Source organism: Macrobrachium nipponense, chromosome 33, assembly GCF_015104395.2.
Source record: "Macrobrachium nipponense isolate FS-2020 chromosome 33, ASM1510439v2, whole genome shotgun sequence".
NCBI classification, from domain to species: domain Eukaryota; kingdom Metazoa; phylum Arthropoda; class Malacostraca; order Decapoda; family Palaemonidae; genus Macrobrachium; species Macrobrachium nipponense.
Window position 1 is genome coordinate 55,679,732 of NC_087219.1, and position 24,512 is coordinate 55,704,243.

Consider the following 24,512-nt stretch of genomic DNA (forward strand, 5'->3'; position numbering starts at 1 on the left):
CCCTTTATGGGGCCGGGATCGTGAAGAAGAGGTCGGTTTATTGTTCCTTCTTAACGAAGTCGGTCTCTCATGCTCAGAGGTCTTCTTTGCTGTTTGCTCCTCTGTCTACTCAGTTGTTCCCGAAACATCGAGTGCAGGGGACATTTCGAGGTCACTTTCGGACTAAACGCCAGCCACCCAGGACCTTTTTGGCACAGTCGGCAAGAAGAAAACCTCGCCCTTCCTTCCCTACCAAGGCTAAGAAGGAAAAGGCAAGTGTTCGAGAACCCTTTCGAGGGGCATCTTCATCAAGAACCTCTACGTTTAGAGGTCGTAGACCTTCAAAGAAGGGGTAAGACTTTCGCCAAGTCTGTTAAAGCCCCCAAATAACTTGCAAGTCCATTCAATCAACGGTGGGCGCCAGACTCTTAGAGTTTGCAAAGAGAAGTCTGGGCCCAAAAAGGGCGGCATCCTTGGACCCTTTCTATTTTGAGGAGAGGTTACCTCATCCCTTTCGTCGAAAGACCTCCCTTGACGACCATCCCAAGGAACTGACGGCCAGGTACAGAGACCTCATCATGAATCAAGCTCTCCATCTAGCAGTAGATCAGATGCTGGAGAAGGGGGCTATCGAACTAGTGACAGACCATCATTCATCGGGCTTCTACAACCGCCTTTTCCTAGTTCCGAAGTCCTCAGGGGGGATGGAGACCGGTGTTGGATGTAAGCGCCCTGAACTTCTTCGTAGAAGAAGAATTAAGTTCACGATGGAAACGCCTTCATCAGTGCTGGCAGCACTTCGTCCAGGGGACTGGATGGTTTCCTTGGGATTTACAGGACGCTTACTTCCAACGTACCGATCCATCCTTCCTCGAGGAAGTTTCTCAGATTCATCATGATGGGGGGAAAATTTTTCAGTTCAGGGCTCTGTGTTTCGGCCTCTCGACGGCCCCCCCTCAAGTGTTCACGGGGATTTTGAGGAATGTGGCTCAATGGCTTCATTTGAAAAGTGGTGAGGATATCCATGTACCTCGACGATTGGCTAAATAAGGGCCACAATTCAGAAGATCGTTGTTTGAAGGACTTACAAGTAACTTTAGAATTGACGAAGGCTTTGGGACTTCTCGTCAATTTCGAGAAGTCATCACTAATTCCCGAGCAAGAGGTGTGTGTATCTCGGGATACAGATGAACTCTCTGAGTTTCTTTTCGGGCTTTTCCCTCGCAGGAAAGGATAGCCCGAGGATTCGAGAGAGTAACAACCTTCTTAGGGAAAGAAGTATGCACAGTGAGGGAGTGGATGAGTCTGCTGGGGACGCTCTCCTCTCTGGAGCAATTCGTTTCCCCTAGGAAGGTTGCACCTGAGACCACTCCAATTCTTTCTTCATCGGAATTGGAGTCGTCGTTCTCAGGATTTGATGTTCTCCCTGTCGTTATCCCAGGACATCAAGAAAACATCTCTTATGGTGGACAGATCCCAACCTCTTTGCGAAGGGACTGTCTCTTCAATCACAGACCCCACCCCCAACCTGGTGTTGTTCTCCGACGCGTCGGACATGGGGTGGGGTGCAACTCTGGGAACCACCGCGAAGTGTCAGGTACCTGGGTGGGGGGACCAGGTAGCCTGGCACATCAACAGAGAGTTGATGGCTGTGTGGTTGGCTCTGAAGGCTTTCGAGCCCAAAGTCAGAAGATCGGTAGTGCAGGTCAACGCGGACAACACACAGCTCTGCGGCATACATCAGGAAACAGGGGGGGACGCATTCCTTCTCCCTGTACGAGGACAGCAAGAGACCTTCTTCTGTTGGGCAGAAGAAAGAGGAATCAAGCTTCTCACCAGGTTCGTGCAGGGAGAAAGGAATGTAAGAGCAGATCTCCTCAGCAGGAAAGATCAGGTCCTTCCCACAGAGTGGACCCTTCAATCTGGATGTATGCCAGAGCCTGTGGAAGTTATGGGGCAGGCCACACATAGACCTCTTTGCCACGTCAAAGAACAAGAGGCTGGATCCTTACTGCTCTCCGATATCGGATCCAGAGGCAGTAGTCTAATAGATGCTCTCTTCTAGGACTGGAACGGACTCGACGTCTACGCGTTTCCCCCCTTTCAAGATCCTGGGGCTAACCATCAAGAAGTTCGTAGAGTCCGATTCAACGAGAATGACCTTAAATCGCTCTTACCCTTTGGCCGGCCCAAGAATGGTTTCACAGAGGTACTGAATGGTTGGTGGACTTCCAAGATCGCTCCCGCTAAGGAGCGATCTACTCAGACAACCCCACTTCGACAGGTACCCCCACAAAAATCTCCTCGCTCTCAGTCTGACTGGTTTCAGACTGGTCCAAGTTTGGTCAGAGCGAAAGGCTTTTCAGCAACAGCTGCTAAAGCAATCGCAAGAGCGAGGAGACCTTCCACCTTGCGTGTATACCAGTCAAAGTGGGATGTCTTCAGACGTTGGTGCAAGAGGAAGAACATTTCCTCTTCCAGTACCTCTGTGACCCAAATTGCGGATTTCCTTATTTTCTCAAAGAAGAATGTCATCTGGTTGTGTCAACTATTAAGGGATACCGCAGTATGTTGGCGGCGGTATTTCGGCATAGAGGCTTAAATATATCCGATGATAAGGACCTGCATGATCTTATTAGATCATTTGAAACCATTAAGCGTCCTCATGTAGTACCGAACTGGAATCTAGACGTTTCCTAGTCCTACAAATTCCTTGGATCGTCTAGATTCGAACCTCCTGGCTTAGCCTCTTTCAAGGATTTGACGAAGAAGGCTATCTTCCTTTTGGCCCTAGCTACAGCTAAGAGAGTGAGTTGAGCTCCAAGCTAATTGAGGGCAATGTATGGTTTAAGGAAGATTCTATGGTGTGTTTCATTTCTTCCAAGTTTTCCTGGCAAGAATGAAAACCATCACGCCCTTGGCCAGGAGCTTGAAGTTCGTAGTTTATCTTTTCTAGTAGGGGAAGAGCCTGAAAGAACTCTTTGCCCTATGAGAATTATGAAGTATTTCCTTAAGAGGAAGGAACAACTTAAGGCTAATCAAGATGTGCTTTGGTGCTCCGTAAGGACCCCACTCGGCCCATGTCGAAGAATGCTCTTTCCTTTTTTCTGAGAAGCCTTATTACAGAGGCACATGTTGCCTGTAAGGAAGATCATTTTAGGACTACTGAAAGTGAAAGCTCACGAGGTGAGAGCCATCGCAACTTCGCTTGCATTCAGAAAAAATATGTCTGTGCGGAACTTGATGGAGGCGACTTTTTGGAGATGCCAATCGGTTTTCGCAAACCACTACCTACGTGATGTAAAAATCACATATGATAAATGCTTCGGGGCCTTGGGTCCTTTCGTATCGTGGCGGATTCGGTGCTGGGGCAGGGAGCTGAAACTTATCCTGTGTAAATTTTTTATATGTTACCCTATATTTTATATTGTTGTTTTTTGGTTGTCTGAAAGAGGTTGCAGGAGGCACCTCTTTTTGTCGTAATATTAACCCTTTGTATTTTGGTTAGGTGGTCTGGTGGGTTTTGGCTCCTTGCAGAGGTAGTGGTAAGGATCTGTTAGGTAAGCGGACAAGGTCCCTCTAACAGCATCCGACTTGGATTCTACCACAATAGGGGATCACATATCCCAGTGGTAGATCCGAGAGTCTTTCAGCATCAGGTCACGTCCTAGCTGTAGCTCTCCAGGCAATGCAGACTCAGAGATAGTATCTATGAAGTCTTCATCCTGAAAAGGTGAGAACCAAGGTTTTTATATCCTACAACATTAGTTGTTTCCCGTCTTACCTGTATTATTGAGCTGTCTCTTACCCTCCACCAAGGGTGCCAATCAGCTAAGTATATATCTGTCAGGGAAGTTCATGTACAAAAATGATATTGTTAAACTACAATAAAGTTTTGTACATACTTACCTGGCAGATATATACTTAGCTATAGTCTCCGACGTTCCGACAGAATTTCAAATCTCGCGGCACACGCGACAGGTAGGTCAGGTGGTCTACCTTACCCGCCGCTGGGTGGCGGATGTACGAACCACTCCCGTAAGCTTGTCAGATTTTTCTCTTCCACCTGTCTCCTGAGGGGAGGCTGGGTGGGCCATTAATCGTATATATCTGCCAGGTAAGTATGTACAAAACTTTATTGTAGTTTAACAATATCATTTTTCGCGCTATCATATATCGCATTATTTATATATGATAATGATATTTTTTTTCATTTCTGATGGTTGCATACTAAACTTCAGGCAATGACAAAAAAAGGAGCCAAAAATAAACTCTCAATCTTGAAAACTAAGTGCGCTGTGATTTTTTGAAAAACATATTTTCATACATTCAACTTACCTGTCAGATATATACATAGCTATCGACTCCGTCGTCCCCGACAGAAATTCGAATTTCGCGGCACACGCTACAGGTAGGTCAGGTGATCTACCTGCCTGCCCGCTGGTGGCAGGACTAGGAACTATCCCCGTTTTCTAATCAGATTCTCTCTGTCGCTGGAAGGTAAACATATGTGTGCTTTCCCTCCTGATTTGATTTTCGTGTTTCATCGCCATCGATCTTCTGGGCCGACTTTTACAGGGAAGTACTGGATCGGTGGTTTGGCATACGTTTTTAATAACTTTTTGATAACTTGTTAATAACTTTTAATGAATTAACTTCGAAGTTTTCGAAGAATAGAGTATGTGTAACTACCGAAGTTTTCGGTAGACAATTACATAGTTTGCAAGAAAGGGAAATATAAATATTTATTCATTGATAAAGTGTAATAAATGTTAGAATTTGATTGAGGAAAATAAGGTAAACTTCCTATTTGAGGAAGTCAGAAAACATAGAACTAGATATGCTTTCTGTAGAAGCTTTAATAGCCCTCGTTCTGACAAGCAGTTAGAATATTAACAGTACTAGTAGTGTTGTTTCCTCATCACCTTCTTACTTCACAGAAACTACAAATTCATTTGCAATTTGAAGATAAAGGAATGTGGCTCAAGATACGAGCTATTATAAGGTAAGAAGTGATTATAGTGTTCCCCATTGCAATAGAGGGTGCGTCTGATCGGCTCTGTCTCGCTCCCAGGCCTAGACCTCTTCCAAGCTCCCTGGCCCGGAGGAGAAGGAATGTCGAAAGCCGTACGGAGGTTATGGAGAACCCCCACCGTTCAGGCGTCCCCTCGGCAGGTTCTGTAGAACGTCCCAGACTGCCAGGGATAGCCATTGGAAAGGCATCCTAATTCAATGTGTTCCCCTTTTTATTATCGTCTTGACGAATAAGGAGTAAAACATTCAACGGCGTAGATTAAATGAAGATGCAAGATAATCTCGTCTGGCTATCGGAACCTCAGAAGAGACGGAGAAAGGAGAAGTATATGAAAATATATCTATTCTGAGAAGAACGAATTAGATATTAAAGAATATTTGTTGATCGAATGAATTATATGGATCTCGTTTAGTGAGTACACATATATATAACTTTTAAGCTTCTAGCTCCTTGGGCATGAAGCTCCGGTAACGAGGCTCAATGCGCCTAAAGCGTCTGAAACAAGGCGCAAAGCGCCTGAAACGAGGCACAAAGCACCTGAAGGGCTGAATATGGGCGCAAAGCGCCTGAAAGACTATGAACCAGGATCTTTATCGGAAATGGAAGTCCTTCTCATTCAGAAGAAAGGGAGGGCTATGTCGAAAATGGAAGTATTGTCGAATTCTAAGCAAGAACAAATATACAAGAGATCGGAACCTTCCGCACACAGGATCTTCCAGAAGGCGGAAGATTCCAGATTCGAATAACCTTCCAGACGTACAGAACTTTCCAGGCGAGGATCGCCTTTCAGATGCTCGGAACTTTCCAACAAGAAAACTTTCCAAGGGCGATACGTCTTCTAGGATCCAGGAGTATTCTGATCACGATACTCCTCCCAGGCGCCAGGAGTATTCGAAACGCGATACTCCTGCCAAGCACCAGGAGTATTCGACGAGCACGATACTCCTCCCAGGCGCCAGGAGTATTCGGAACGTGATACTCCTACCAGGCGCCAGGAGTATTCTAGGCAAGATACTCCTGCTTAGCGCCAGACACTTTCTCCTACAAGAAGAGCCTGACAACCGCCGAGAGTCTTCCAGGCGAAGGGTGAAAGACATTCGAGGCTTCTCCTGATAGGGACGGGAGTTGTCGCGCAGGCGGCCGTTGCCCTTGTCAGGATCGTCTTAATGCAATAAAGGCAAGAGCAAGTTCGGTTTTTTTTTCCAGGCAGGGACTCAAGATGTAGCACAGGCTGCCGTAGCCCTTGTCAGGTTAGAGTCGGTACTGCGAATAGCCCTTCACCTTTCGAAAGGAAGCGCTCTCCTTCGGTTGCTCAATCTTGCCCCAAATTGAGGAATGGAAGATAGAGCAGAATTGTGAGAATTAGTTCAGTATTAGTAAGAGGATATTAAAATCATCCTCCTTCTAAAATAGATTGCAACCAACCATTTACAGAAAGAGGGGCAATCGTTTGGAAGTTGAACAAGATTCGTACGAGCTCTCATTCATTGATTAGAGGCTCTTCCAGATAAGAAAGGCGTAAAATACGGACTTATCTCCAAGATAATATAAGCTGGAGAGATTCTCTTCGATCCTCGGTTGTCATTTGCAATATCTTTCGACTAATACTCATTCGGGATTATTGACGAAATGAACGAAGAGAGTAAGATTTCTATTCTTTCTCTGCATGTCGGAAAGGAAAGAGTGTCGTAGAAGGCTTGCTGTATATGACTACTGAATGACAAGTCATAATACGCATACCATAGTTGCCTTTCTGGTTCGCTACGGAATTGTCTATATCCTTACAGGATTTTCCTAGTAAAGACTTCGCTTAAAAGGTTTGTTACGACAATACCTATTCAGCCTCGGTATTTAACAAAGGTTGTTTGCCTAAAATTTGCATTATTGAGAGCTTTCTTAGACTCGAGAATAATTTTATTATATCCATTCATTGAAGGGAGTAACTGGCAACTCAGAATGAATGCAGCCAGGCAGTGAACGACACGGCTGTAATTGTGAGCCAATCTAGTACCATCCGGTTCTCGGTCGTGAACGGTTGGTTACATCTTTCTCTCCTAAAGGATCGAATGCTTCACCGTATATTCCCCATACAATCAGGGACTTAACCACGAATTGAGGGGATTTTTTTAGGCAAACATGAATAACATCGTATTCGTTTTGCTAAGGATATCTCTCTGCCTCGGCGAGGAAAGAATGTAGTAGGAAATTCACCTTAAGATAACGATACGCTTAAGCCTTATGCACACACCGTGGTTAATTACAGCGTTCCTACTATCCTTACAAGAGTTTCCTAGATGAATGCTGTTTACCACAATGTGATAGGATTATAAAGAATTTTAATTCGGCAGAGCACGATTTAACATTCATTGGAAAGAGTTGTCAGACCCTGCGGAAAATATTCACAGATATCTTCGGCAAGGCAGAGGATGAACGACCTTCTTATAGATTGCTTCCTTTTCCTCGAAACAAGAGAGGTAGCAAGATACGCCATCTTTAAATTAAATAGGGGAATAAACTTTAGTCTTTTTTTTTTCCCCTAGTTGTATATATTCTTAACACATATTAAAATAAATGGGCGTCTAAGGAAGAAGATGAATGCATCATTTTGGCAATAAAAGGTTGGATTCACAGAAGTCACGTTCTTCTTTCAGCATGTGTCGGAAGGTTTTTCTAAGAGATTTGATCGGAATCTATTATAAATATTGGACCTGAAAAACCTATTCACTCTGAGTCTGTCTGCGTGCAGACTGACCAGAAGTAAATATGAATGAGAGGATTTTTCAAGGGAAGCTTGATAATTCCTTTAAATATGTTAAAGACATAGAGTTGCTGCAGATCGTGCTAGATAGAAAGGGGAAACTGTCCTCTTCCGATACCTCTGTGAACCACATAATGGTTTTCTTCCCTTTCAGAGGGAAGAATCACCTTGGTAATTTATGCTATCAATGAACACAGTGAAAAGATATATTCTGTCTAGACAAAGAATATTAGAGATAGTAGAGAATTAAGATCTTCGGGATCTTATACAATACCTCTATACGATAAGAGTAAGAGAGCTTATACTTAGAATGGGATCCTAATTTGGGCCTCAGATTCCGTGTTCCGACAAGATGGAACTGCTCCTAATCAAATGTTTCTCTTGGTCCTAAACGATCAAAAGGACAAGTGAAATTTTGGGCTTTAGAATCTGGAATCAAATTCTATGACGACTCGGCAATGGGTTCTGGCCAGCATAGTATGTTTGGCAAGAGAACTAAAGCCTTTTATTCCTGGATCAACGCTTTTAGATAGAGGTTTCGTTGTCCGGGTAATGTAGTGACATTGTCATCTACAGAAGAAGAAAAGGTTTAAACGTTTACTGACAGAGTCTTTGGAACGCGAGAAGGGCTCAAACTACTTCCCAAAAGGTTCAGAGAGATACATTCAAGAGCTAGAAATCAACCAATTTCAGCTCAGAATCTCTTTAAATTCCAAGCTCCTTCCCTTCCTTCGGGCAAGGATAGGGAAGCTTCTGCAACGAGAAAACTCATCAACATGAGGAGGAGAACTCGTTAGCAACGGAAGTATGCAATAATGATCCTCCTCGGAGGAAGACTTGTCTCTTGGACTTTTGAGATTTCCTATTGTCTACTGGATGGAGCGGACTAAATTGTGATGAATGTGCAGGAGCAATTAGCGTCTTTGGTAGGAGTACTTTCTAAGGATCCTACTCGTAAAAAGGATGACAGACTTCTGATTAAGAGATCCAAATACCGATCTCCTGTCGGGCGCGACGAACCCTACAGGGGAGTTGTCGCACAAGCGGCCATCTCTGGGGGGAGCGATGCGTTAGGCAGGCGAGACGTGGGAAAGGAAGTAACTCCTGCCAAGCGTCTGGCGCCAACTAGGAGCCAGGCGCCAAGTAGGCGCAAAGAGCCTGACTTTACTGTAGATCGTTCTAGGCCAAGATCTTCATCCAAGCAACAAGAGCCAACTGGAGAAGAGAGAACTCCTGATAGGAGTATAGCGACCCGCTAAGCGCAATAATTACTTGCCATTGCGAAAGGCCATTCCATGAGCGATACTCCTACCAAGCCACAGGAGTATTCGGAACTAGATGCGCCTTCCATAGGTCAGGAGTATTCGGGAAGAGATACTACCTGCCAGGCGCCTTGAGTACTCTGACCTCGATACTCCTCCCAGGAGCCAGGAGTATTCTAGACTTTTTACTCCTACCAGGCGCCAGGAGTATTCGAAGCGCGATGTGCCTACCAAGCGCCAGGAGTATTCTGAGCTTAATACTCCTAACAGGCGCCAGGAGTATTCGGAACGCGATACTCCTGCCAAGCACCAGGAGTATTCCGATGAGCACGATACTCCTCCCAGGCGCCAGGAGTATTCGGAACGTGATACTCCTACCAGGCGCCAGGAGTATTCCGATCACGATGCTCCTCCTAGGAAAGCGATACTTCTGCCAGGCGCCAGGAGTATTCCGAGCACGATACTCCTCCCAGGCGCCAGAGTATTCGGAGAGGCGATACTCCTGCCAGGCGCCAGGAGTATTCAGAAAGACGAGGAGTATTCCGATCGCGATACTCCTCCCAGGCGCCAGGAGTATTCGGAGCGCGATACTCCTGCCAGGCGCCAGGAGTATTCTGAGCTTAATACTCCTAACAGGCGCCAGGAGTATTCGAATGCGCGATAACTCCTGCCGGTGCCAGGAGTATTCGAAGCGCGATACTCCTGCCAAGCGCCAGGAGTATTCGAAGCGCGATACTCCTGCCAGGCGCCAGGAGATATTCGAAGCGCGATACTCCTGCCAGGCGCCAGGAGTATTCTGAGCTTAATACTCCTAACAGGCGCCAGGAGTATTTGGAGCGAGATGCGCCTTCCAGACGGCAGGAGTATTCGAAGAGTTTTACGACTGTCAGGCGCCAGGAGTATTCTAAACAGGATACTCCTCGCGCCAGCCAGGCGCAAGCCAGGCGTTAGGCTTCATCCAGATGAGATCCAGTTCAAAGAAAGTCCTAGTCTTCTTTGAAACAATGGTGATCTCTAAAGCACTTCATAAGTGAATTGATGATACCTTCAAACAGCTGAGAATTTAAAAAGCTCATGAAGTGCGAGCTTTTGCAAATTCTTGTTCTTTTCGTAACAATATGTCAGGAAGACATATTAGCTTTAACATATAAGAGATGCAACTATGTGTTGACTGCTCATTACACGAAGGACTTCAAGTTAACCTACGAGAGATTCTTCTCTCTTGGTTTATACGTATCAGCGGATACGTTGCTGGGATAAGGAGCCGACACTGATCCTTTAATAATGAGTTGAATTTATTTTAACTCAATGATTTTTTATTGGAGGTTTGAAAGGAGGTTGGGGATAACTCTCTTTCAATTTAGCGCGAACCCTCATGTTAGGAACAGGTGATCGGGATCGGTGTTGCGCTCCTTAAATAAGTGCGTGTTGTCATATAAGCGGATGTGCTCCCATTGACAAACGCCAGTTAGGTTCTGTCGAGTAAGTGGAAGAGACCCCATCGACAGATCCACAAGAACTCTTGGCCACAGATCACTATCTCGCTAAGGCTCTTGAGATGAAGCAGACTCCTATGCAATAGCTAGGAAGTCAATCCTTCGTCTAGAAACACAGAGGAACTAAGGTCTATAAATACCTACAACATATGTTGTTTACCTGTCTAGTCAGTAATTAGCTGTCTCTTGCCCTCCACCAAAGGGTGTCAATCAGCTATGTATATATCTGACAGGTAAGTTGAATGTATGAAAATGATATTGTTATGATACAATAAAGTTTCATACATACTTACCTGGCAGATATATACAATTAAAGACCCACCCAGCCTCCCCGCAGGAGACAGGTGGAAGAGAGAATCTGATTAGAAAACGGGGATAGTTCCTAGTCCTGCCACCCAGCGGCAGGCAGGTAGATCACCTGACCTACCTGTAGCGTGTGCCGCGAAATTCGAATTTCTGTCGGGGACGACGGAGTCGATAGCTATGTATATATCTGCCAGGTAAGTATGTATGAAACTTTATTGTATCATAACAATATCATTTTTTCCGCTTCAGCGCTCACTCAGAGACCCCCCGGCATACGATTTTTATTATACCCCTTCTGCGTTAAAGGGTTAACATCATTAACATCATCTGCCATTAGGCAACCTCAGTAAGATAATATGCCTGTCTGAACCGATGCAGATGAGATGGCAAGAACTAGGTGCTATTTATCATTGCATGGCAGGCAAACCAGGAGCTACTTAGTAGCTGTTACTAGTGGGAAATATTAGAATATATCCATAATACTCTATATTTCTCTCAGGTGTCCTTTGTGAGAGCTTGGAATTTATGACATGGATCGATTTGAGTTGTGAATAATGTTTGTTTAACTGTGTTAGTATACACTTACAGAATAGAACAACTTTGTTCATTGCATCAGTGTAATTACATTGTACACATATTTTGTATCTTAACATATTTTTGTGTGTTTTTGTGTGTTTCTCAATCTCATTTTATTTGTTAGCTTTTTTGTCTTCTTTTTAAAGAAATACTTCCCATTATATATTTTCATTCTCAATCAATATTTAAAGCTCAATTAGGAGAGTTTGGTACCAACAAAGGCTAGCTAAGGTTAAAACTATAAATTCCCTCATTTAACAGATATATTCTTTAATAGGCAGTCAATCTCCCAAAGAATCTGTTTATTTGAGAGACTTTGCATATATTCAGTATATTTAGGTCAGCCATTATATACTAAGAATTATTCAGCTTATCAGTACGTATTCATATGGGTCCTTTATGTGAATAGGTATTGATTAATAGTAAACTGGTATTTGCATAAGGTGTGTTAACAGCTTATAGAAAGCTGGAATTGGAGTTTTATCAACAACATTTAATTTTTGTAATCACTAAGAAGTTTATTAATTTTTACTTTTTCCCAATTAGGAAAGCCATTTGAAAGTGTGGAAACTCCACTTGGGTGATGGATCTTCTCCAGTCTGCTGTAACATGGTGGTTAAAGATGAAAATCTTACTGCAATTTGTATGCTTTCAGCTAAACTCTACACTCTTTGTAAGTATTAACTAATGGTAACTGCAGTGTAAAACTTGTTATTTTATCATAGTTATGTACCATCAAGAGGGTCTCTGTATGAAAGATATGTTATTGTTCCATATGGTTAGAGTGATGCTGATGTTCTTCCTTGATTTTTCATTACCAGATAACCTTAAGATTATAGGCCTGTGAAGTAACTGATATATATGTGGTATAATGATAGTTGCTCAAATGCGGAACAAAGCTTTGGTCTTAACAACAAGATAATCTTCCAGCGCCAGCTGGAAACCGGTTAAAAAACAATAAAAGATTGTAAAGCAAGGAATCGGTGGCATCTGGCAACTCATGCATATGTGAGATGGAAGCTGGTCACCCACTGGGCATGGAGCCTCGTGCTGTGTCAGTCTTTCTTTGACCGCCTTGGAGAGTGGTCGCTTGTTCTTGTGCTCTTCTTCTCAAGCTGATTTCTTTGTTAGCCTGTGATTTATTTGTGCTATGCTTTCAGTGTATGTGTGTGCTTGCTTGCCTTTTATCATGGATCTGCCAAAAGTTCTAGGCCCCGTCAACGCATGTGTCCAGATGTTTCAGGATTTCCATGTTCGAGGTTTTTGGTGTCTTCCATTACTTACCCCTATACCACTTGCAGTAGGTGTCGTTCAGATTTTTGTACTATCACTACCCCTTGCCCAGAATGCCTTTTCTGGTTTGTGTCACAATGGAAGGCTTTTTACAAGAAGAGGGAGCACCATAGGGTATCTACTTCTTCTTGGGAAGGTTTCTTGCCTCCTTGAGTGGACAATTTGGCGCTCCCTTCTTCCAGCATTTTTCACTCTTGTGCTTTTGATGTCTTCCTTTTCTTCCATGTATTCATCTTTGGAAGTATGGGGAGTTGCACAGGATGATTTTGTGTATAACGTTGCCCTCTCTCGTGGGAGATAATCTCCCTCCTGGGAGAGAGGAGCTGACTTCATCTTCTTCCTTTCTTTCAAATACGGATTCAGCAAGCTGGTGGCTGTTTGGGCCTCCCTAGGCCTATGGGGTTCCCCCTCCTTGGATGGCCTATTGTTTTTCATGTCTGCTCGCCATCCTCCTCTGGTCCCCCAGTAGTCTCCCTTCTTCTGGGTCTCCACTACTTTGGCTCCTGTGTCCTGCCACCTAGTGAGATGTCATTGATAACTATGATGCTTCCTCGGTTGCAGGTTATCTCGCCACCAGTGAGGCCATTGACTCGAGCAGCCATTCTGAATGCTGTGATGTCACTCCCAGCATCCTCTCTGTCTGTGGTGTTTTTTTCACTAACTGTTGTTTGACTTCATTTCCAGCTTTGTCTATGATGTCATCGCAGCTGGCTGCAGACCCATCGGAGACGTTCCTTCAAGCGGTGGTTGAGAGGCCAGAATTTTTAGCAAGAAGTGTCATAGGCGGAGAGCTCCTTCCCCTTCTCCATTGCCTTCTCCTTCTCCTCCCCCTCCTCCCCAGGTAAGGCAAAGGATTCAGGGCTTTGTTGCTTCATCTTCTGAGAGTGAGAGGGGCGTTTCGCCATCTTCCCAGCACGGATGTGCCTCCCCCTGCACATATGTGGACGTGTTCCAGTTTGTGATGGCCTTCACTCTCCTCAGGGTCTTCAAGCTGATTTGAGTTTGCCACAGTGATAATAAGGCTCCGATTAAGAGGTTGAAGTCTCTGACCCTGCACCTTCTAGGAGTTCCCCTCTCCCAGAGACTGTTGCTTCTCCTCCTGTTCTGCCTCCCATTAAATGCATTTGTAATGACGGTCGTAAGGCTGTTGAAGGTTGCGGATGTGAGGTGGTTTGGGTCCGTCGACAAGTCTCTCAGCCTAGCACGTAGGGCTGCTTTGCCTCTGCGTGATGGAAAGGCCAGCCTTTCTCTCGCCAGCTTCACTTGTTGAAAGTCAAGATGCACCAGTGGGCGATCGACAACTTGTTGGAGCTCATGGCCAAGTACCTTCCAGGCCGGAGGAATGTGGTAGCTGACAAGCTAAGTCGTCGGAGTCAAGTCCTAGGTATGGAGTGGTCTTTATATCAGGATGTAGCTGACCGGCTGTTTCACCTTTGGGGAAGACCCATGTCAGGCCTCTTCACCACTTGCTGCAACAGGTAGCTGGAGGCCTATTTCTTGGTGGTCCCAGATCCTCTTGCTCTGGTGGAGGACGCTCTACAGCATCCTTGCAACAATCTTTAGGTGTACACCTTCCCTTCGTTCTGTCTGATTTGTCAGGTCTTGAGCAGAGTAATGAGTTTCATGAATCTCAGGATGACCTTGGTGGCGCCTCTATGGCCACAGGCAGAGTAGTTCCTAGACCTGTCTTTTCTGTCAGCGGTTCAGAGAGAAATTCCCCCATGGCACATCCTCCTCTGCCAGCCTCATGTTAAAAGGTTTCACCAGTCGGTAGGGCCCCTTCGCTTTATGGCTGGAGACTGTCAAGTATGTCCTGTGAGCGAGGGGCTTTTCTTGCAAAGCAGCAGGCCAGATATCCAGCTGTCTCAGGAGATCTTGATCAGCAGTTTACCAGGGCAAGTGTGCTGTCTAATGTGATTGGTATCGTTGACAGGATTTCTCTCCACTCGGAGCTTATGTTTAGTGGATAGCAGATTTTCTAATCATTCTCAGTAAATGAGAAAGGTCTTTCTGTCTCGGCTGTCAGGGGCTACAGGGCTGCCTTGGTGTTGGTTCTGTGCCTGAAGGGCATGGACATCTCTTCATCCATGGAAATCTTGATGTTGTTCAGGAGTTTCGAACAATCCTGTTCACCAAGAGAACTGAAACCTCCGACATGGGATCTTACTCTGGTCCCACTGGTCCTGAGTAGTCCCACTCGAGCTCCATCCGAGCCATTATGTCGATTGTCAGACAGGAATGTGACTCTAAAGACAGTTTTTCTGTTGGCTTTGACTTCTCTGAAGAGAGTAGGAGAGCTTCATGGCCTGTGTTAGTTCCTTGCTGGCCGAGTGGTTTTCGAGCTGGGCTGCCAATCCGGTGGTCTCAGGTTCGATTCCTGGCTCGGCCAACGCGGAATCAGAGAAATTTATTTCTGGTGATAGAAGTTCACTTTCTTTTACCTGAAGGACATTGCTCACAGGTCCTTAGACACTTTTTCCTTGAATCTGGTGGTGGCTACCCAACAAGTTGCGTAGCTCATCCAGTGTCCCCAGCGGGACAGTTTGTATCTTACTTATCGATAATTGTTTGGAATTGAGTGAGTTGGCTGATCTCCTTTTGCTTTTTTCCTTTCTTCTTCCTACAGACTGGTTGAAGAATAGACACGTCATACTTTGGAACTGGTCTGGTACAGGCGAGTGTGGCAGCCATAATGGTTGCAGCTATTTGGTTTGTTCCTATACAATAGACAGATCTGCTTCTCAGTAGCACTTACTCCTTTCTAATCAAGGGAAGGGAGGAGTGGTTACAGACCTGTGGCCTACATGGTTTGTTGCTTGAACTGACTGTTCTCTTTATCTTCTACGAATGCAATGAATCTGGACATGACTCATTGTGTTAAATCCCAGTAGACTGAGTTTTTAGATAGTACTAGCTTATCTATTCTCTCACAGGCTCAGACCCTCTTCTTTGAAACTTGATCTTCTAGGAAGGCTGGTCAGGCGGGCTGAACCCCCATCCGCTTTAGGGTACTTGTACCTCCCTCCAAGTGCAAGTCTGTCCTATTGTTAAGACCGCAGGTTTGTTCCGCGTATGAACTAATAACATATTTTTAATCATTTTGTATTTTTCATAGCTGACAAACCTGAGGTCTTAACGTTAACTGTCCACCTCTAGCCGCCCCTCTCGTATCCTGGGTTGGAAGAAAGACTGACGTGTCATGAGGCTCCAAGCCCAGTCAGTGACTAGCTTCCACCTCGTATATGCATGAGTTGCTAAATGCTACAGATTCTTTGTGTTACAATCTTTGATGGTTTTTGCTGGGTTCCAGCTGATGCTAGAAGATTATTCTATTGTTAAGATCGTTTCCCCAACCCAGGAACTATAACAAAAGAGAGGGGTGGCTAGAGGTGGGCAGAAAATGTTAAGACCTCTGGTTTGTTAGCCATGAAAAATACCAACTGATTAAAAGTTTGTCATTTGTTCACATGTGGAACGAACCTTTGGTCTTGACAATAGAATAACTTAAACTTGGAGGGAGGTACAAGTATCCTAAACCAGGTGGTAGTCAACATACCTGACCACTCTTTATAGAAGAACAAGTTCTAAAGAAGGTGGCCTAATACCTGTGAGAAGATAGATAAACTGATACCTACCAACTCAGCCGTCTGGGTTGAAATACAGTGATATATGAGCAGATTCATTGCATTCGGGGAACCAAAGAAAATTTTGTTCATATAACAAACCATATTAGCCACAGGGATTTGTTACCACTCCTCACTCCCCCTTGCTAGAGAGAGAGGAATATTTGCCATTGAATAGGAGGTTTGATTATTTCAAAGAACCAAAGCAAAACAACTTTCAGTATGACTACCTTACCAGTCCAGCATATGACATGTCTATTCCTCAATCTGCCCTAGGAAGAAGAAAAGGAACAAAGAGAAAGAAAGAGACCAGCCAACTCACTTATTCTCTCTTCCACACAATCATCATAGGTAAGATACAAACCGCCCTGTGAAGGGCGCTGGGTGAATTACACTTGTTGGGCAGCCACCACAGGACCCAAGGAAAATATGTCCAAAGACCTGTGTACAGTGTCCGTTAGGTAAAAGGATGTGAATGTGGATTGACACAACCAGGAACCAGCATTCAAAATTGTATGAACAGAAAAGTTTTTCTTAAATGCCAGAGAGGAACTTATACCTCTGACGTCATGTGCTCTAGCCTGCACAGACTCGGTGACAGAACCATCAAGCGAAGAGTAATTCCTGCTTGATCGCCTCGCATATCCAGAATGAAATAGTATTCTTGGAAAATTCTTTTCTGGACCGACCAGTGCTAACAAAAAGTCTACAACACCTAAATCTTAGATGACAAGTCCTTTTAAGACAGCATAGTAGGGCTCTGACAGGACAAAGCAATGATGGAATGGAAAAAGAGGCAAATCTGTCATCATGCACCGAGGGATTCTGGTTCTTAGCCACGAATTACGGGACAAACTTGAAGGCCACAGGTCCCCAACTGCTGGTGTGTTTCACATCATAACTCAGGTCATGAAGCTCCCCAATTCTTTTTGAAGAAGCCAAGGCCAACAGGAATACTGTCTTTATTGTCAGAACTCTGTCTGATGATCGACGCAAGGGCTAAAATGGAGCTTGAGTGAGACTTCTCAGGATGAAGAGATGACCATGCCTTTCAGACGTATCACCAAACCTAGCGCTGATGTATTGCCCCTGATAGCAGAAATAGAAAGGCCTTTCTCATCCCTGAGGAAGGTAAAAAAATCTGCTATAAGCTGAACAGAGGCTTTTAGGGGAGAGAAACCCCATCGACGACACCAATCACAGTAGACTGCCCATTTCCCCTGGTAAGATGGTGAAGAGGACTTCCTGAGGTAACTGGACATATGTCCCGCTGCCCCCTGAGAAAAACCTCTTGCTCGGAGGAGATACTTGATAGTCTACATCCGTGAAGAGACAGGGATTCTACCGACTGGTGAAACTTGTCGACACGAGGCTGGCAAAGAAGTTGCTGCCACAGGGGAATCTCTCTTTGAACTTCTGACAGAAGAGACGGAAGGTCTGGGAACCACTCTGCTTGAGGTCACAGAGGAGCCACCAAAATCATCCTGAGATTTTGAGAACTCATTACCCTGTTCAGAACTTGACGGATCAGGCAAAACGGAGGGAAGGCGCACACCTCAAGGTTGCCTCAAGGGTATTGGAAGGCGTCCTTTGCCAGAGCAAGGGGATCTGGAACCACTGAACAGTAAACCTCCAGCTTCCTGTTGAAGCGAGTTGAGAATAGGTCTAGCATAGGCCTCCCCCAAACCTGAAAAAGCTTGTTTGCCACGACCTGATTTAAAGACTATGTGCCAAGGATTTAGTTCTAACGACTCAGCCTGTCTGTGATCACATTCCTCTTGCCTGGAATGTACTTGGCAAAGGGATCCACCAAGTTGTCGATTGCCCACTGGTATAACTCGACTGTCAACAAATGGAGGTGATAAGACACCAGGCCCCCCTGCTTGTTCACATTGGCAACCACCGTGGTGTTTTTGGACAACAGAACCACCAAATGACCCTCTACCTTCTCCCGAAACACTCTCAGACCCAGAAAAGCTTCTTAAAACTCCAAAACGATGTGTAGCAGCTTATCTTCTGCACTCCAAATGCCTGACGCAAGGAGGTCTCTCAGATGAGCACCCCAAACCGTGATGGAAGCATCTGAAAACAGGAGGAAGTCCGGAGGGGGAGAATGCATGGGGATTCCCACAGAAAGATTCTGGCTGTCCAACCACCAACGACGGGTCTTGCTTCACCTCTTGGGGCAGAGGGACTCTTATGTAGAGGGGAATCTCCTGCTCGGGACCAGAAGTCTTTCAGTCTCCATTAGCTTCTCCAGAGAAGACAAAATCCTCAGAAGGACCTGCCACTGGTGAGCTGGCTGTTCGGGTTGTGACAGGAACTTGTGTGCCACTAACCACAACTTCCTAACCTCTGGCCTGTCAGAAAGATCCTCGATGCTGCTGTATCTATAACCATACCTAGATAAAGAGCTTTCTGGCTGGGAATAATCAGATTTGACTTCTTGAGGTTTACCACTATGCCTAGCTTCTGACAAAACTGAAGAAGTTGATCTCTGTCCTGAAGCAGTTTCTCCTTGGAGCTTGCTAATACCAGCCAGTCGTCGAGGTACCTTAGCAGGTGAATCCCTTGAGCATGAGCTTATGTCAAGACGAGGGTAAAGAACCTTGTGAACAGCTGAGGGGAAGTAATCAACCCGAAACACAAAACCTTGAATAGATAGATCTGCTCTCCCAGAGTGAAGCGAAGAAGTTTTCTGGACGAAACGTGAATAGGAATCTGGAAGTAAGCATCCTTTAAGTTTATTGACAGCAAGAAGTAGTTGTCCTTTATCGCTGCCAATACTGTCCGAGGTATCTCCATCTTGAAATTTGTCTTCCTGACAAAATGATTCAAGGTGGAAAGGTCGATTACCGGTCGCCTGCCGCTTTCAGTACTAGGAAAATCTGATTGTGATACCCCAGAGAAGGACGCTTTACTTCTTCTATCACACCCTTGTTTAGCATTTTCAATACGTCCCCCCAAAGAGCTAAAAACTTCGGAGAGTCATGAGCATATGTCCGATTGAGAAGGGGTCTGTTTGAGAGGGGAGGGGAAGAGAAGTTGAATGGTAGTAGATATCCCACCAGCAGAACGTCTACTACCCATCTCTCCGCTCCATACCTTTGCCACTTGGCCCACTGGCCCGCCAGGCATCCCCTTACCCATGGCAACGGAGAGAGAGAGGCACCCACTCTATTGACGACCCCCTCTGCCCCTTCCTCTAGAGCCCCTCCCAGGCTTTTAGGGGCGGGATTGAAAAGGACGTTGTTACTTCTTTGTCTTGGCCTGTGAGGGAAATTGAGAGACCCTCACAGAAGCCGAACTCTTAGACGATTTAATAGGCAAAGATCTTCTCGCCTGTTGCTGAGGAGGAGGAGGGCATCGTGAACGCGCCTTGGACTTAGATACCGTCTGATGTACTAAACTGTCTTTAGTATCTGCCTGTCGCCAGTTGATCGTATCTTCTAATTCGATCATATCTTCTAATTCGATCATATCTTCTAATTCAGTCCTCGGAAACAGAAACTGTGAATCAAGGAGATCCCCATTCCTGAGAGCTGACAAAGACTTGGAGTCCACTGAACTTGCCACTTTGGAGACAGTGCTGCGTCTCTCCTGGCCAGGAGATTGGTTGGCCTACAAGGTTGCACTAATGTGGGCTAGGTATGAAATAGCTTTAGCACTGGACTGAAACAGTCTAATGAGTGAGGAAGAACTCTCTATACCTCCCTCAGTCCTCTCTGTAGCAATCCTGGCTATTGTGATGGACCACAAGGCCAACCAGGAGACCGTCCGGAAAATGGAAGCCAAGGTAGTTTCCATAGCTAAGGCCTCCTGTGATGAAAAGGAAGGACCTTCCGACTTAACATGCTCCAGGGTTAGACCAGGCTTAAAATGGATCATGTCCTGGTTAGGGTGACGGGGCATCAAATGAACTACATAGTGGAGTAGTAGTCTTATGCTGCACGAGAGTAGTAGGAAGAAACTTGAATGTTCTATTGGAACGCAGAGAGCCATCTCGGTCCGAAACCAAAGCGTTCACGTTGCAAAACGGATTGAGCGTGACCCGACAAGGGAAGCTTAAAAGAAGTCCTAGAATCCTATCTAGCACCCAGCAAGGCCTCTATATCCATTGGGGTGATAGAAGACTGAGCCTGTGCCCTACACTCATGATTGTTGAACTCATGAATGAGATCAACAACCTTTGCAAAGAAAGACTTGACTGTCTCCCTCCTCCTGCTCCAGCAAAGGTGACTGACGAGGCAAAAAAGAAGGCTTGGTAGTATCCTCATCCTTCTGTAACAACATTGGTGAAGCTTTCCCAGGCAACCTAGCATTCTGGTCATTATTGGTTGGAGTGTAGGCCCTGAAACTCGAAGATCCTGAGACCAAAGATTCCGGAACATCATCATGCAGTGACACTTGTACATGGGCCTGGCTCAAACCTCGTACAGGCTCATGTGAAGAACCACACACACAATCGTGGGAAGGATCATGCACACGCACATCAGGTGAACCACGTACACGTTCATGGGAGGAATCACCTACGTGGCTGTGGAGTCGAGTACACATCCGTGAGATACCAACTGAGCATGGTCCCGAGACAAGGAATGTCGACAAAGAGAGCTACCTGAAGGAGATTGACTCAATAAGGTTAAGGTCCTTTCCAGGAGAACGAGAAACATGTCCGTGGGCCAGGGAAGCCTCATGTTCCCGACTGTCAACTGTAGTCTTATCGAGCGAAGAATACTTAGACGCAGCTTGAGCCACCTTCGTATCTGCAACCTTCGACCTTTTAATCGGCGCCTTATTGTCCTTATGCCAACGAGCTGGTACAGGAACAGATGAAGAGGGTGTAGTACCTTTGATATCATCAGCATGTATGTGCAAGGATAAGTCACGTATGCGTATGGAAGATGGAGAAACACTTATTATTCTCAACACTCGCACTGTCTCGAACATGTACATGAGAGGGAGAGCAACGGATGTAAAGAGAAGTTGGCAATTCATTACTCGCATGTGCAGGAGATACACAGCCATGTATCGAAACGAGAATGCCTTCCTTCCACGACCTCCAATGCCAACCTCATGAACACGAACGTGCGAGGGAGAAACACGACCTTGTGGCGCAGATGGCGAGGCACTCCTCTCGCTTGCACGAACACGGACGTGCATGGGAGAGACACAATTGTGTGGGGCAGAAGGTGATGCACTCCTTTCACTCGCAGAAGACGAAGCCACAAAGTCCTTGATCTTCCAACATCTGACACGATGGTGAGGCTGTGATTGAGAAGTAGGAGGAGTGAAACTCCCCCCCTTTGTGAGGTCTCTTACTAGCATGAGGTGGGGGAAAAACACTCCGTTCATGACTTTTCTTCTTTGTAGGTACAGCAGAAAACTTCTCTCTAAAAACAGAGTCCAGCCTCTTGAAGACTGCTTGAAATGACACCTCGGATGGCACAGCGAGAGAAGACGATGACATAATATTGGGAAGAGATGACGTCATAACGACGGAAGGATGAGCAGCCACAACATCTGATGTCATAGGCTGAGAGATCGCTGGGAGTGACATCACAACATCTCTAAGGCCAGCACTGGTTGATGGCCTCACTGCCGGGGCGATAAGGTATGTGCTTCCAAGAAATACGACAACAGGCCATCCAAGGAAGGTGAACCCCGTACACCAAGCAATTCCCAAACAGCTGCCATCTTGGATGACTCGGAACCTGAAACTAAGAAATTAGATGGTGTAGCCTCCTCCCTCTCAGGAAGAGAATTAGAACCTGAGGGAGAGGGGGCTACATTAAACATACTATCATCCAGTGGTACTCCTGGAAAGCGACAGGGGTACACTTGAATTAGCCACAGGTAGAGTGATTGCGGGAGAGGGAGAAGTCAAATTGTCCAGTTGAGGAGACGGAAAACCCTCACAAGAAGGAAAAGTCGAAACTCTGCGATGTTCCCTCTTCTTGTAAAACACACTCCACTGTGACTTAGGCCAGGAACGACCTTCCGGGCAGGGATTAGTAATCTTACAATAATTAGCTCGGCACCTACTGCACGTTGTATGAGGTTCTGTGATCACAGCTGCCAGAAACCATGAGCACGGAAATCCTTGAATGCCCGGGCACATGCGTTGATGAGGCTGTGAAGACTCGGAGGAATCCATAATAAATAGAAACACTCACACAACAAATACGCTGAAAAGGAAAGAAACATGGGCACAAATCAACCAGCTTGAAAGGAGAGCAAAAGCGTCTTTACTCTTCAAGGCGGTTAAAGGAAAGACTGAACTCATCACGGAGTGTGGTGCGCAGTCTCTGACCAGCTCTCACCTTGTACGCACAGGAGTTGCCAGATCTCACAGATTCCTTGCTATACAATCTTTGATTGTTTTAAGCGGTTACCAGCTGGCACTTGGATATTATATTATTGTTAAGACCAAAGGTTTGTTAGGTATGAAAATACAAATTGATTAAAAATTTGCCAGTTTGTTAACTATGAAAAATAAAAATTGATTAAAAATTTGCCAGTTTGTTAGCTATGAAAAATACAAATAGATTAAAAATTTGTCATATTAATTGAAATAAAAAAGTCATATGCATTTTGATAAGGTATGTAATTGATGAAATTACTAAAATTCAATTACTTTTTGTATGAGAACACCTACATATTTTATAAAGACAAATAAATGTTTAAAAAATCTTAAAAGTTTCGTATATGAATTGAAATGTGATATAAATTTCTTTTGTTATATTCATTATATCAGGTACATTTTAATCAGTAACTTGTCACCTATGTGATATTGGACATGAGTTGACCTTATGAAGCGTAAAACCTTTGTGAATTTTAGGTTTCTCTCTTAAAAAGTTATTTGTTCATGAAACTTACCTGTCAGATATATATATAGCTGTATTCTCTGAAGTCCGACAGAATTTCTAAAAACTTACGACACACGTAGTGGGAGTAGGGTGGTTAGTACCCATTCCCGCCGCTGGGAGGCGGGTATCAGGAACCATTCCCATTTTCTATCAGATTTCTTCTGTTGCCGGTGTTGTAAACAACTGTTTACACACTTCCGCCTCAGGATTTTGGAAAACTTTTCATTGGCATGAGTATCCTCTTGACTTTTTGGTTTTTTGTTTTTGGATCGATAGCTTGGCATACGTGACTTTGGATTGTTTCGAATTTGGCTTGGTTTTTTTCCTTAAATATGTCTGGATCTAGTTTGGCTAGCGCCAGGTTGTGTTTGAAAGATGAATGCAAGGTGAGGCTACCAAAAGCCTTGGTTGATCCTCACACATTGTGTAAAGGTTGTAGGGGACAAGTTTGTAAGTATGATTTTCGCTGTAATGAGTGCAAAAGTTTGGATGATGTACAATGGAAGACGTATGAATCCTACGTAAATAAATTAGAGCGTGACAGGATCAGGAGGTCTTCCTCCAGGAGTAAATCGGGTAGCAGACAGGGTCTTAATGTAACCCCTTCTAACCCTCCTTTAGATTTTGTGTCTCCTAACCCCATAGTGTTGCCTTCGGGCCCTCAAGTGGTGTCTGCGGAGGGTAATGCCATTTCGCTTATTCTGGATTCATTGAAAACGCTTGAATCTAAAGTTCTTGCCCTTGAAAACAGGCAAACTAAGTGCAGTGATAGTGCCCCTAGTGAAGTGGAGGGGGCGTCAGATCGGCCCTATAGCGCCATATAGGGCTGGGACCTCTGCCGGACTCCCAGGACTCAGGGAGAGGGCATGTCGAAGGCCGAAGGAGGGTTACGGGGATCCCCCACCGATCTGACGTCCCTTCAGCAGTTCCTGTGGATGCATCCCAGGCTGCTAAGGAGCGTGCTCGAGCACGCATCCTGAGAGATTGTTTCTCGTCTTCCGACGCGTCCTCCCCGCGCAAGGGGTGGGAATCTCGTCCGGATTCGCGACCTTTGAAGAGGACTCTTCAAGATCAAGACGCTTCACGTCATGCTATGTCTGATTGGCATTCTTCTCCGGAAAGCGTAGCCTTTCCGCCCCAGAAGAAGTCTAGGACGTCGTCTGATGATGACGCCTTCGAGCGCCCCAGTCGCTCTAGAGCCAAGGCTGTTCCTGGGAGAAGGAAGAAGGCGTCCCCTCGCCCCTCGCCTTCTCACAGGCACAGCTCGTCTCCTCGTAAGGAGACTTCTCAGACTGAGATAATCCTTGCTATGCAACGG

At 45.3% G+C, this 24,512-nt stretch overlaps 1 protein-coding gene across 3 annotated transcripts in view; it reads left to right on the forward strand.

Moving 5' to 3' along the window:
* LOC135203214 (nucleolar protein 11-like) overlaps positions 1-24,512 on the forward strand; it is a 151,333-nt gene that overhangs the window by 74,075 nt on the left and 52,746 nt on the right. For all 3 annotated transcript variants that reach the window (XM_064232968.1, XM_064232967.1, XM_064232969.1), the window contains exon 4: positions 11,959-12,085. In XM_064232968.1, coding sequence (XP_064089038.1) covers positions 11,959-12,085 — 127 coding nt within the window. The remainder of the gene's footprint in view (positions 1-11,958; positions 12,086-24,512) is intronic.